Source organism: Oncorhynchus mykiss, chromosome 10 (genome assembly GCF_057628025.1).
Source record: "Oncorhynchus mykiss isolate SJ-2025 chromosome 10, ASM5762802v1, whole genome shotgun sequence".
NCBI classification, from domain to species: domain Eukaryota; kingdom Metazoa; phylum Chordata; class Actinopteri; order Salmoniformes; family Salmonidae; genus Oncorhynchus; species Oncorhynchus mykiss.
Genome location: NC_143031.1, coordinates 78680 through 92968, shown reverse-complemented (window position 1 = coordinate 92968; position 14289 = coordinate 78680). Strand labels below are relative to the sequence as shown.

The 14289-nt window shown below is 45.0% G+C and overlaps 1 protein-coding gene across 6 annotated transcripts in view; it reads left to right on the top strand.

The window, feature by feature from the left end:
- The window catches only part of heatr6 (HEAT repeat containing 6), a 47767-nt gene extending 40259 nt beyond the window's left edge, over positions 1-7508 (top strand). For 5 of the 6 annotated variants that reach the window (XR_016484069.1, XM_036989425.2, XM_036989426.2 and 2 more), the window contains 4 exons: positions 1369-1493; positions 2722-2818; positions 5724-5928; positions 6314-7508. Coding sequence is in view for 4 of the 6 variants with exons in the window: in XM_036989425.2 (XP_036845320.2) it covers positions 1369-1493; positions 2722-2818; positions 5724-5928; positions 6314-6972 (1086 nt within the window). In the remaining 2 variants the exon portion in view is untranslated. Of the gene's footprint in view, positions 1-1290; positions 1494-2721; positions 2819-5723; positions 5929-6313 lie in introns of all 6 variants that reach the window. The other variant, XR_016484068.1, reaches the window with a different exon arrangement.
- Positions 7509-14289: the final 6781 nt, after the last annotated feature.

Sequence of the window (14289 nt, the reverse complement as noted above, 5' to 3'; positions counted from 1 at the left end):
TTAGTCAGGGTGATGTCTGTTTATAATACCCAGCAGGTTCAACTAGTCAGGGTGGTGTTGATGTCTGTTTATAACACCCAGCTAGTCAGGGTGATGATGATGTCTGTTTATAACACCCAGCTAGTCAGGGTGATGATGATGTATGTTTATAACACCCAGCTAGTCATGGTGATGATGATGAGTCTGTTTATAACACCCAGCAGGTTCAGCTAGTCATGGTGGTGATGATGTCTGTTTATAACACCCAGCTAGTCAGGGTGGTGATGATGTCTGTTTATAACACCCAGCTAGTCAGGGTGATGATGATAATGTCTGTTTATAACACCCAGTTAGTCAGGGTGATGATGATGAAGTCTGTTTATAACACCCAGCGGGTTCAGCTAGTCAGGGTGGTGATGTCTGTTTATAACACCCAGTTAGTCAGGGTGATGATGATGAAGTCTGTTTATAATACCCAGCTAGTCAGGGTGGTGATGATGTCTGTTTATAATACCCAGCTAGTCAGGGTGGTGATGATGTCTGTTTATAATACCCAGCTAGTCAGGGTGGTGATGATGTCTGTTTATAATACCCAGCTAGTCAGGGTGGTGAGGATATCTGTTTATAACACCCAGCTAGTCAGGGTGGTGATGATGAGTCTGTTTATAACACCCAGCGGATTCAGCTAGTCAGGGTGGTGATGATGTCTGTTTATAATACCCAGCTAGTCAGGGTGGTGAGGATATCTGTTTATAACACCCAGCTAGTCAGGGTGATGATGATGAGTCTGTTTATAATACCCAGCTAGTCAGGGTGGTGATGATGTCTGTTTATAACACCCAGCTAGTCAGGGTGATGAGTCTGTTTATAACACCCAGTTAGTCAGGGTGATGATGATGATGTCTGTTTATAACACCCAGCAGGTTCAGCGTGATGATGTCTGTTTATAACACCCAGCTAGTCAGGGTGATGATGAGTCTGTTTATAACACCCAGTAAGTCAGGGTGATGATGATGATGTCTGTTTATAACACCCAGTTAGTCAGGGTGGTGATGATGTCTGTTTATAACACCCAGCTAGTCAGGGTGATGAGTCTGTTTATAACACCCAGCTAGTCAGGGTGATGATGATGTCTGTTTATAACACCCAGCTAGTCAGGGTGGTGATGATGTCTGTTTATAACACCCAGCTAGTCAGGGTGATGATGAGTCTGTTTATAACACCCAGTAAGTCAGGGTGATGATGATGATGTCTGTTTATAACACCCAGTTAGTCAGGGTGGTGATGATGATGTCTGTTTATAATACCCAGCTAGTCAGGGTGATGATGAGTCTGCCAGGGTAGAGGAAGGATCTCTGCTGTGCAGGAAGTGACGACATGTATCTACAGGATGTGATGTTTGTAGCAGACACGGCCAACGCCATCCTGACAGCCCTGGACGACCGCTCACCCAATGTCCGCTCCAAGGCCGCCTGGTCGCTAGGCAACCTCACCGACACACTCATCGTCAACATGTGAGAGACCGCGCGCACACACACAAACTGTCAATGTAGACAACCCATCAGCTTTCCTGTCTTAATTTTATTTCGCTCTTTCCCTTGTCCCTGTCCCCTCTCACTCCTGTCTCTCTCTCCTCTCTACCCATCGCTGTCTCCTCTCTACCCCTCGCTGTCTCCTCTCTACCCCTCGCTCTCTCCTCTCTACCCCTCGCTCTCTCCTCTCTACCCCTCGCTCTCTCCTCTCTACCCCTCGCTGTCTCCTCTCTACCCCTCGCTGTCTCCTCTCTACCCCTCGCTGTCTCCTCTCTACCCCTCGCTGTCTCCTCTCTACCCGTCGCTGTCTCCGCTCTACCCCTCGCTGTCTCCTCTCTACCCCTCGCTGTCTCCTCTCTACCCCTCGCTGTCTCCTCTCTACCCCTCGCTGTCTCCTCTCTACCCCTCGCTGTCTCCTCTCTACCCCTCGCTGTCTCCTCTCTACCCCTCGCTCTCTCCTCTCTACCCCTCGCTCTCTCCTCTCTACCCCTCGCTCTCTCCTCTCTACCCCTCGCTCTCTCCTCTCTACCCCTCGCTCTCTCCTCTCTACCCCTCGCTCTCTCCTCTCTACCCCTCGCTCTCTCCTCTCTACCCTCGCTCTCTCCTCTCTACCCTCGCTCTCTCCTCTCTACCCTCGCTCTCTCCTCTCTACCCCTCGCTCTCTCCGCTCTACCCCTCGCTGTCTCCGCTCTACCCCTCGCTGTCTCCGCTCTACCCCTCGCTGTCTCCGCTCTACCCCTCGCTGTCTCCTCTCTACCCCTCGCTCTCTCCGCTCTACCCCTCGCTGTCTCCGCTCTACCCCTCGCTGTCTCCGCTCTACCCCTCGCTGTCTCCGCTCTACCCCTCGCTGTCTCCGCTCTACCCCTCGCTGTCTCCTCTCTACCCCTCGCTGTCTCCTCTCTACCCCTCGCTCTCTCCTCTCTACCCCTCGCTCTCTCCTCTCTACCCCTCGCTGTCTCCTCTCTACCCCTCGCTGTCTCCGCTCTACCCCTCGCTCTACCCCTCGCTCTCTCCTCTCTACCCCTCGCTCTCTCCTCTCTACCCCTCGCTCTCTCCTCTCTACCCCTCGCTCTCTCCGCTCTACCCCTCGCTGTCTACTCTCTACCCCTCGCTCTCTCCCTCTCCTCCCACCCCTCTCCTCTCTACCCCTCGCTCTCTCCTCTTCCCCCTGCTCTCTCTCCCTCTCCTCCCTCCCCTCTCCTCCTCTCAGGGGATGTGTTGGGGAGGTTTTCCAGGAGGAGTTGTCTGATATGCTGGTGCTCCAGATGCTTCAGTCAGCCACCACGGCTGCTTTTGACAAGGACAGGGTGAGAACACACACCAGATTATTCAGAAAGTATCCAGACCTCTTAAACCACATTTTGTTACGTTACAGCCTTATTCTAAAATTTCATCATCAATCTAGAAAATTTTGGAAGGCGATTAAGTCGATGTCTGGTAACAGTAATGTTAATGAATTACTGTCATGTGTATTGAAGGACTCTGTTGCTATATATGACAAAACTGAAATGCTAAATTGTTTCAATGAGCACTTTGAATCATCTGGTAGGCTGTTTGATTCAGTGCCCTCTGTCTCTGTACAACCCTGTGTGGATGAACCAGTGAGAGCTGGTCAAACTTTTAGCTTTTTGCCATTCTCAGTACAGGTGGTACATAAAGCCCTGAAATCCTTAGATCAGAGAAAGCCTGCAGGTCCTGATCTTTTTGATCCCTGCTTTTTAAATCTGGTAGCTGATTTCATAGCTGAACCACTTACATATCTGTTCAATCTAACCCTGGAATGTAATGAAATTCCAAAGATCTGGAAATCAGCATTTGTCCTACCACTTTTTAAAAGGGGGAGATTCAACTCTTTTAAATGATTATAGGCCAATCTCAAAGCTTTCACCCCTGGTGAAAATACTTGAAACCCTTGTAAGTGAACAGCTAAAAGAGTTTTTATATACTAACTCTATTTCATCAATATACCAATCGTGCTTCAGGAAGAAGCAGAGCACAATTACAGCAGCCATGAAGGTTTTAAATGATATTATTGAAGCCCTTGACAAAAAACCACTGTCTCACTTTTTACTGATCTCTCTAAGGCTTTTGATACAGTTGATCATGCTATACTAAGGCAGAGATTGTCGAGTGTAGGTCTTTCGGAGCATGCAGTTGCATGGTTTGCTAACGATCTATCTGATATAATTCAGTGCACTCTGTTTGATGGGCTCATGTCTATTAAATTGTCTGTCTGTAATGGTGTGCCCCAGGGCTCTATACTTCCCCTCTTATTCACTATTTACAGTTGAAGTCGGAAGTTTACATACACTTAGGTTGGAGTCATTAAAACTCGTTTTTCAACCACTCCACAAATGTCTTGTTAACAAACTGTAGTTTTGGCAAGTCGGTTAGGACATCTACTTGGTGCATGACACAAGTAATTTTTCCAACAATTGTTTACAGATTATTTCACTGTAGCACAATTCCAGTGGGTCAGAAGTTTACATACACTAAGTTGACTGGGCCTTTAAACAGCATGGAAAATTCCAGACAATTATGTCATGGCTTTAGAAGCTTCTGATAGGCTAATTGACATAATTTGATTGGAGGTGTACATGTGGATGTATTTCAAGGCCTTCCTTCAAACTCAGTGCCTCTTTGCTTGACATCATGGGAAAATCAAAAGAAATCAGCCAAGTCCTCAGAAAATAATTGTATACCTCAACAAGTCTGATTCATCCTTGGGAGCAATTTCCAAATGCCTGAAGGTACCGCATTCATCTGTACAAACAATAGTACGCAAGTATAAACACCATGGGACCACGCAGCCATCATACCGCTCAGGAAGGAGACTCATTCTGTCTCCTAGAGATGAACATACTTTTGTGCGAAAAGTGCAAATCAATCCCAGAACAACAGCAAAGGACCTTGTGAAGATGCTGGAGAAAACAGGTACAAATTATCTACATCCACAGTGAAACGAGTCCTATATCAACATAATCCTCTATCCTGATGAAACAAAAATAGATCTGTTTGGCCATAATGACCATTGTTTTGTTTGGAGGAAAAATGGGGACGCTTGCAAGCCGATGAACACCATCCCAACCGTGAAACATGGGGGTGGCAGCATCATGTTGTGGGGGTGCTTTGCTGCAGGAGGGACTGGTGCACTTCACAAAATAGATGGCATCATGAGGGAGGACAATTCTGTGGATATATTGAAGCAACGTCTCAAGACATCAGTCAGGAAGTTAAAGCTTGGCCGCAAATGGGTCTTCCAAATGGACAATGAACCCAAGCATACTTCCAAAGTTGTGGCAAAATGGCTTAAGGACAACGAAGTCAAGGTATTGTAGTGGCCATCACAAAACCCTGACCTCAATCCTATAGAAAATGTGTGGGAAGAACTGAAAAAGCATGTGCGAGCAAAGAGGCCTTCAAACCTGACTCAGTTACGCCAGCTCTGTCAGGAGGAATGGGCCAACATTCACCCAATTTATTGTGGGAAGGTTGTGGAAGGCTACCGGAAACGTTTGACCCAGGTTAAACAGTTTAAAGGCACCACATGTCTCACCACATTCCAGAGTGCAGATATCTTCACCTGCAGCTCTCTGGGTCTGGTTGAGGGGGTGTTGTTGAGCTGGACTATTTTTTTGTGTTGACTGGAGTGTGTTCATCTGCTATTCCAGCTCCACCTGCCTTACCTCCAGCTGGGTGAATGTATCCTTCATTTCAATGAGAGAGTAGTACTCTGTGATGGGAGCTTTGACACCTCTCACTTCACACGTCAGTGTAATTGAAGTTTGAGACATATCTGTTCTGTCTTAGCAAGCTTTGTAGCCTAAACTTAACTCAGTCCTTGTAAAGTAAAATAGAATATTGTAATTTATTTTTCTTCTTGGCTTTTAACGTACCTTCAGACTAAACATTACTCACTCAGGTTTCTGTTGTGCTTATTTTGCTGGTCTTTGGTTTGCCAGAGCATTTGCTGTATAGTTCTTGGGAATAAGAATATTTGGTAGTAGGAATCCTTCCAGAAAATGTCAGGTTTTAGGTTTGGAGTTTTGATTTGGAGTGAAGGTTATGTTGTGGAGGGTAGTATCCTGTATATGTCCTGGTGACATAGTTTATCCGACTCTAAATCTATCTTTGTGTAAAAACATGAGCTCATCTGCTCATGACCTTCTCTCTTTCTCTGTATTCTCTCTCTTTCCCCTCCCTCTCCTCCAGGTTAAGAGTAATGCGGTGCGTGCGTTGGGGAACCTGCTCCACTTCCTGTCTGTCAGTCAGCTGACCCGGCCAGGGTTCCAGCGCCCCCTGGAGGAGGCGGTCAGCGCACTGGTCACCACAGTCCAATCAGAAGCCACGATGAAGGTCCGCTGGAATGCCTGCTACGCCCTGGGCAACGCCTTCAGGAACCCTGCCCTGCCACTCGGTACACACTGCTCTGACCCTAGTAAACACAGACTTTCTGTTGGCCTCAAAACCTTCACTCATTCACTCTCTCTCAATCGCTCTCTCGATCTCTCTCAATCTCTCTCTCGATCTCTCTCTCGATCTCTCTCTCGATCTCTCTCGATCTCTCACTCCCTTGCTCTCTCTCTCGATCTCTCTCACTCCCTTGCTCTCTCTCTCGATCTCTCTCACTCCCTTGCTCTCTCTCTCGATCTCTCTCACTCCCTTGCTCTCTCTCTCGATCTCTCTCACTCCCTTGCTCTCTCGATCTCTCTCACTCCCTTGCTCTCTCTCTCTCGATCTCTCTCACTCCCTTGCTCTCTCTCTCTCTCGATCTCTCTCACTCCCTTTTTCTTTCTCTCCAGATTCTGCTTCCTGGTCCGGCGATGCGTTTTCCGCCCTCTGCTGTGTTGTCACTTCCTGTCAGAACTTCAAGGTGCGCATCAAGTCTGCCGCTGCCCTCTCCGTCCCCGCCTGCCGTCATTGCTACGGTGATGCGGAGCGGTTCGGGCATGTTTGGCGCTCACTGGCTGCGGCATTGGAACACAGCGAGGAGACTCAGGACTTCCTGGAGTACCGCTACTGTTCCTCTCTCCGACACACACTCACGCACACCCTCACACACCTGCTACGACTCAGCCAATCACAGGACATGCCCGCCCTGGGGATGTCGCTCGTCATGGAGGAGGGGAGGGGCTTCAAGGAACACCTGGTAAAATACCTGAGAGGGGAGGGGGGGATGGACGGAGGGAGAAGAGGAGGAGGAGGAGGGACGGAGGGAGTGGGAGAGACGGAAGGAGGGAGAGGAGAAACGGAGGGGGAGAGAGAGCGAAAGGGGGAGGAGAGAGTGAGGACTCTGGGAGAGACGCTGGAGAGACTGAGGAGTCTTTGTGTAGATGGGGAGGAAGATGGTGATGAAGGGAGGGATGGAGGAGAAGAGGAGAGGAGTGCGTTGGTGGTGGTTGCATTTCTGGAGGACGTTCTGAGGAGTTGTGAGGAGCTGAAGGTCTCCCACTCAGATTGACCTCTAACCCCACACTGTAGCCCAACTCTTGTTTCTCTCCTCATTCCCCTTCATGGATTTAGGAGCAGGATTTGCATGATGGACAAGAGGGGGAGTTTCCACCATATTCCTCACTACAGTCCATTGTAATGAACGAGTGCATAATTCATGAAGGAAGAGGGGGAACAGAATGGGACTGGTTCAGGAGAGCAGGACAGAGAGATTACCTGTTTCTGGATTCAGGTGTAGAAGTGTCGACTGTGGAACGGTAAACTGTCACCTTTCCCAGTTTTTTTAAATTTTATTCAGCTTACAAAGTAATAAATCAATTATTAATGATGTTAAAGCAGATGGCCTTCTACCGCTAATACTGTTCTTATTAATTAGTACTACTGCTATTATAGAATTACAGTACTGTTATATTACAATACTTTTGGTGTAGAAGTTGATTACAGAACTGTTATTAGTTATATGATTACAGTACTAGCGCATTATTGTTATTTGTGCTGTGTGTTTATCATTAAACCGGACCAGCGGGCGCTAGCCTCTATTCCTGATCCCGCATCCGTGTTATTGATGGCTCTGTCTGTGACTACTGATGTCATTTACTCTGAACCTGCTTAGAAAATTGTGCGGAGAAAATATTTAAAATTATTACTCAAATCAACATGGGATTAACATGAAATCTGCCATTGCAACAAAATAAACAGGAGTCTTACAGGATCAGATGGGAGGTCCCAGAGAGATCAGGTCCAGGAGTCTCTAACAGGATCAGACGAGAGATCAGGTCTAGGAGTCTCTAACAGGATCAGATGGGAGGTCCCAGAGAGATCAGGTCCAGGAGTTTCTAACAGGATCAGATGGGAACTCCCAGAGAGATCAGGTCTAGGAGTCTCTAACAGGATCAGATGAGAGGTCCCAGAGAGATCAGGTCCAGGAGTTTCTAACAGGATCAGATGGGAACTCCCAGAGAGATCAGGTCTAGGAGTCTCTAACAGGATCCGATGAGAGATCAGGTCTAGGAGTCTCTAACAGGATCAGATGGGAGGTCCCAGAGAAGTCAGGTCCAGGGAGTCTCTAACAGGATCAGATGGGAGATCAGGTCCAGTGGTCTCTAACATGATCAGATGGGAGGTCAGGTCTAGGAGTCTCAAACAGGATCAGATGGGAGGTCCCAGAGAGATCAGGTCCAGGAGTCTCTAACAGGATCAGATGCGAGGTCCCAGAGAGATCAGGTCCAGGAGTCTCTAACAGGATCAGATGGGAGATCAGGTCCAGGAGTCTAACAGGATCAGATGGGAGATCAGGTCCAGGAGTCTAACAGGATCAGATGGGAGATCAGGTCCAGGAGTCTCTAACAGGATCAGATGGGAGGTCCCAGAGAGATCAGGTCCAGGAGAACATGTCCAGGTTGAATATCTCACTGGCATCCCAACCAGTAGACTAACAGTGGTATACTACCCAGGAGTGACTAACTATCAGATGGAAGGTCCCAGAGAGATGTTTTACCTTTATTTTACCAGGGAATACGTATTGAGACCTTGGTGTCTTTTCCAAATGTGCTCTGTGTAATGCAACATAAATATACACATTATACCCCAAATATAGATGCAACGATAATCACGTCTATATTAGGTTTTGAGCTAACAATGTATTTTAAAGTGAGTTTTTGCGACACCGGTTGAGAACTCAATTCCCTAAATGGTCAGCAGATGGCTTCCACAATCTGCTCGCTAGTTTTCTTGCTGGAGGGATTTATCGAAATGTAGCATTATCCCGTAGGGATTCTCTCAACAGACATTTAAGAAAATCCACTAAATTGTCAATTTCTCGTATGACCGAGAAAGGTTACATCTCAGAAGTGCCTTCTGTTTGAATGTCTGAAAAATGTGTTGATGTCATTAAAAAACAGAAAATATCTTGAAGGTAAGCTAACTAAATTAATAAATTACATTAGGGGGGTTTAACTGGCTAATATTACATTTTTGTTGAAGGAGAAACAGAAAAAGATAGAATTATGATTTCAGATCATACGGTCTAATTCAAAGTGAGATCTGCTCTATGTACCCAGCGTTGACACAGAACTTCCGTATCTTAGCAACAGTAGCTGAGCTACCTACACACGTTTTTAGCTAGCTAACGTTCGATCCCGACCACATTGACACTCAATATATTTTTGTGCTCAAACAGATCTAAGCCATATTCAAAATGTTATTCAAGCCAGATAGCCTACATTTTTTGAAATTGTATGTTTCTTTAGTTGACGTTGTAACGTAAATTGCTTTCTAGCCAGACTCCCGGGTTCATGTCTCGTCCAACAGCCCACTTATGGCACAGTATGCTAGTTGGCTAGCTAACTCGTTGTACCTTGACAACACGGACCCTCAAATTACTCATTTGGTTCAATTATCTCAGCTATAGTCACAATTAAATTCTAGGCAGATAAACTATCTAATAGGCATGAGCTCAGATCGGCTACAAACGTTAATTTTGTTAAATCTAACCAACCTCTCCACCGTACTTGGCTAGTTAGCTACATTAGCTAATCAATACAACGCTCTTAAACTACATATAATAGCATAAGGGGCACATTACTGCTATGTCTATTCTTACCTTGATTGTCGGGATGCTACTCTTTAGCCATATCTCCAATATTATTTGGAGTCTCATCTAGGGCTGTTACGGTCACTGTATTACCGCCACATCGGCGGTCATGAGTCATGACTGCAGTCAAATTCCACATAACCATTTAGTCACGGTAACTAGGCTTCTCCAAGATCTGATGCTGCTGTTAGCAGTTGATGTTACTCTTCAATAAAACAAACCCCAAAGCAAATGAGGGGGAGGAAAATAGTTTTTTTCAAAGAGGATAAAACATAGATGGTCATTCTCCCCTGTCATCAGTGATTCTCTCCAGCGGTTCTCTCCCCAGAACAAGGGACAGCATGTAGTTTTATAACCCAGCCCAAGCCTATGGTTGACCAATTATAATTCCTTGCAATAAAACTAGCCAATGGCCAAATAACAAGTATCCTATTTCAGAAGACATGTTCCTCCCATGTCTCTGAACCGTTGATCAATAATTCCCTATTAAAGAAAAAACTATTTCCCTTAATCGTTATTACTCTATTGACTTCTGGTCCTTTTGACCTCTCGTCCTCTGTCTCTGCGTTGTGTATTTATCTTTGACATATTCTTACACCGCTGATGGTCATTAGTAGCCTACCAAACTTGCTAACTGCCTGGTACTCAGCACTCTGTTGTCCCTCTGACATCAATGCAAATGTTTTGGAAAAACAAATCAAACACTTCATGAGAGCATGAACATTTCTGTAGGCTATGCAATTATGTGAGAAAACAGTTTTGATGGCCTCTATTAAAAAGAGAATCCCATCAGCTTTCTATAGGCTAGGACTACTATATTTATTTATCAACTTTCCTAATATTAAGAACATTGCTTCTCTTTAAAACAGGAGTGTAGTCCACCTGGCTGGCATGAACATGAACCGCGGGAAAGTGTCCTCCACTGACTAGATGACGTATTTTCCCCCCCTGTTCTGAGACATGACATGATATGGGCTGAGCTCAAGTTTGTCTCATAGCAAAGGGTCTGAACACTTATGTTATTTCAGTTTTTTAGTTTATCTGTTATTTATTTGCAGAACATTTCTAAAATCCTGGTTTCGCTTTGTCATAATGGGGCATTGTGTGTAGATTGCTAAGGAAACATTTTTATTTAATCCATTTTAGAATAAGGCTGTAACGTAACAAAATGCGGAAAAAGTCTATGGCTCTGAATACTTTCCGAAGGCGCTGTATTTCTCACACAGCATAAAATAGGTCAACGTTTGTACAATGGGGGATAGTAGATTGACATAGGCTAGTGCTTTTGCTGTTTGTTAGGCCTACTCATCTTGTTGGCTGTTGAAAAGTAAATGTGGACAATCGTTCTAACATCTTCAATATGCACCTCAGAATTCAATAAGAGGGATGCACACAGTTGCGTCCCCGTCGTGTCAGCTTCACTTGTAACCTACTTCTTAGCTGAGATGCCTGTGAGAAGAACCTGGTCACGTGACGGGCATTGGCTAAGAAGAATTGAGATATCTGAGATATCATGTTAGTGAAAAGTGCTTCAGAGCACAGCGATTGGCACCCGGGAGAAGGGAATTATTATATTCAGCACAAGGGCACAATGGCCACATGGATTTTTTAGGAGGCATTACAGCCACACAATGGGGATGCCACCGGGAAATTAGAGGCCTGGTGAGAATTATTATCGTCCTTGCCAAACTGTGAATGAGAGACTGATGAAGTGTGTGCAGCCTGCACAAGAAACAAAGCAGAGCTCATGCCTTTAATGCAACATTTTTCAAATTATCATTAGTTGCATCATGCCAGCTTAGAATGTATAAAAAATCTAAACATAAAGCCCAACTATTGTATCACAACTAAATTTGCATAAATAACTCTTAATTAAGCATATAGGAGGACCTTTTTTTGTTAACTGTTCAACACAGAATAACCCGCATGTCTGCTCTTCCTTTATTCAGCTATGTTCAATTTTATTATTTATACTATTAAATAATACAAATCATTTCATAATTGTAAGCAAATCTTGTCTGCTAAATTAATGTAGCTGTTGGTCAATTTTGTCAACAGATGATCAGGTCTATATAATTATCAAACTTATATTGTAGAAAGGAAACACAGACTCTTTGTTTAGGTAATAAAATGATCCTTTAGTAATACAATTGTAGGCAGAAGTTGATACAGAGTACAGTATATGATAGCTCTCCCCAGGTTCTGCAAAGTGTCTAAGACATCCTGTAACTCATATAGCCTCCCCAGGCCTCCTTGTGTGACTTTACCTGGCAACAACATTTTAATAAATCTCACCTCCCCCTGACAGCAGCAGCCATCTTGTCAGCAATTAAAAGCTCAGAAGTGGGTTTGACCGAAACTTCAGTCTTCATCACAAGTATAGGGTCATAACAACGTGAACGAGTCTATGCATCTTCTGACAGGTGGCTGTTTTCATCAGGCCTGCGGCAGCCTTGTGTTCTCAGAACCTCAGACAGCCACGGTGGGGCCCAGACAGGAGGAGTCTGAACGTAGGCGGTTTCCACCTTCTGATAGTGTCTGAAGGGCACAACACTCAGAACAGGTGTTAATACACACACAGAGGTCTCCTGAAGAGGAGACCTTACAGTTTATCATACCACAATTTATTAACCCTTTAAAAGGTATAAGGCCTTGGTTTAATAACCCCTTCATAGACCACAGCCATATGGCATAGCCATATCAGGGCCTATCATAAGGACAACTCAGAGTATCCTTACCTGAAATAGACTACATTTTCTTCATATCATGTTTCTTTAGACCTGTCTAAAATAAATCATGGTTTTTTAGACTTTTTAAAATGTAGATGATCCAAAGGTCTGCATCAGTGGCTTGTAGGCTATGCATGGAACGCCAGGAGATGCTAAACGTGTTTGTTAATTAACGGTCAATTACTGAGAGACTGGCAGTTATTTGATTGACAATCACCGGCTGACAAAATATGACCACCACAGCCCTAGTCTCATCACAAAATCATACATATAAGTGAGATGCGGTGTGATCGTGATCTCTGAGGATAAGATGTGATGGTCTGGGTGTGCTTTGCTGGTGACAGTGTCTGTGATTGATTTAGAATTCAATACGCACTTAACCAGCATGGCTACCACAGCATTCTGCAGAGACACGCCATCCCATCTGGTTTGGGGTTAGTGGGACAATTATTTATTTTTTTCTCAACAGGACAATGACCCAACACACCTCCAGGCTGTGTAAGGGCTATTTGACCAAGAAGGAGAGTGATGGAGTGCTGCATCAGATGACCTGGCCTCCACAATCCCCTGACCTCAACCAAATTGAGATGGTTTGGGGTGAGTCGGCCCGCAGAGTGAAGGATAAGCAGCCAACAAGTGCTTAGCATATGTGGGAACTCCTTCACAACTGTTAGAAAACCATTCCAGGTGAAGCTGGTTCGGAGAATGCCAAGATTGTGCAAAGCTGTCATCAAGGCAAAGGGTGGCTATTTGAAGAATCTCAAATATAAAATATATTTAGATTTGTTTAACACTTTTTTTTGGTTACTACATGATTCCATATTTGTTATTTCATAGTTTTTATGTCTTCAGTATTATTCTACAACGTAGAAAACAGTAAAAATAAAGAAAACCCCTGGAATGAGTAGGTGTTCTAAAACTTTTGACTGGTAGTGTATGTATGAGAAGATGGCGCCGACGGGGATGGCAGCTCTTAGAAAACTATACAGTAATTAGTTTCTTATGTATTGTTTTTTACATTATTAGCTCAGGAAATGTTTTGTGTCATTACATACAGCCGGGAAGAACTATTGGATATAGAGCGGTGGTTGCTCACCAGAAATACCAGCATTATGACCAGGAATATGACTTCCCTGGAGCTGATCCTTTGTTCACTCTCCCAAGAGCAATTGAACTTATTCCAGAGGCCGACCCAAAACATCGCCGGCAGAGGAGAGGCACTTGAGGCGGCTTGCCACTTCCGAGTATATTACTAGCTAATGTTCAGTCTTTGGATAACAACATTGATGAGCTTAGTGCTTAGAGGATTTCTTTCCAGAGAGACATCGGGCCTGTAACATACCTTGTTTCACGGAAACATGGCTCTCTCGGGATACTCTGTCAGAGTCGGTAAAGCCAGCAGGATTCTCGGTACAGCGCGCAGACAGGAATAAATATCTCTCTGGGAAGCAGAGAGGGGGGTGTTTCATGATTAACAACCCATGGTGTAATTCTAGGAACGGGGATATGGGATATGTTCCGGGTAGCGTGCGAAAATAATCCAGACACATACGAGGATACGGTGACTGAGTTCATAAGGAAGTGTATAGGTAATGTAGTACCCACTGTGACTATTAAAACCAACCCTAACCAGAATCCGTGGATAGATGGTAGCATTCGTGCGAAACTGAAAGTGGGAACCAAAGCATTTAACAATGGCAAGGCGACTGGTAATATGGCAGAATATAAACAGTGTAGTTATTCACACCCTGCATGGCATTCAAACAAGCTAAACATCAGTATAGAGATAGTGGAGTCACGGCTCAGAGACGAGACGTATGTGGTAGGGACTACAGACAATCACGGACTACAAAAGGAAAACCAGCCACGTCGCCGAGACCGACTTCTTGCTTCCGGACAGGCTAAACACATTCTTTGCTCCGTGGAAAACACAATGCCACCGACATTTAAACGTGTTAACCCTCGCAAGGCTGCCGGTCAAGATCGCATCCCTAGCCGCGTCCTC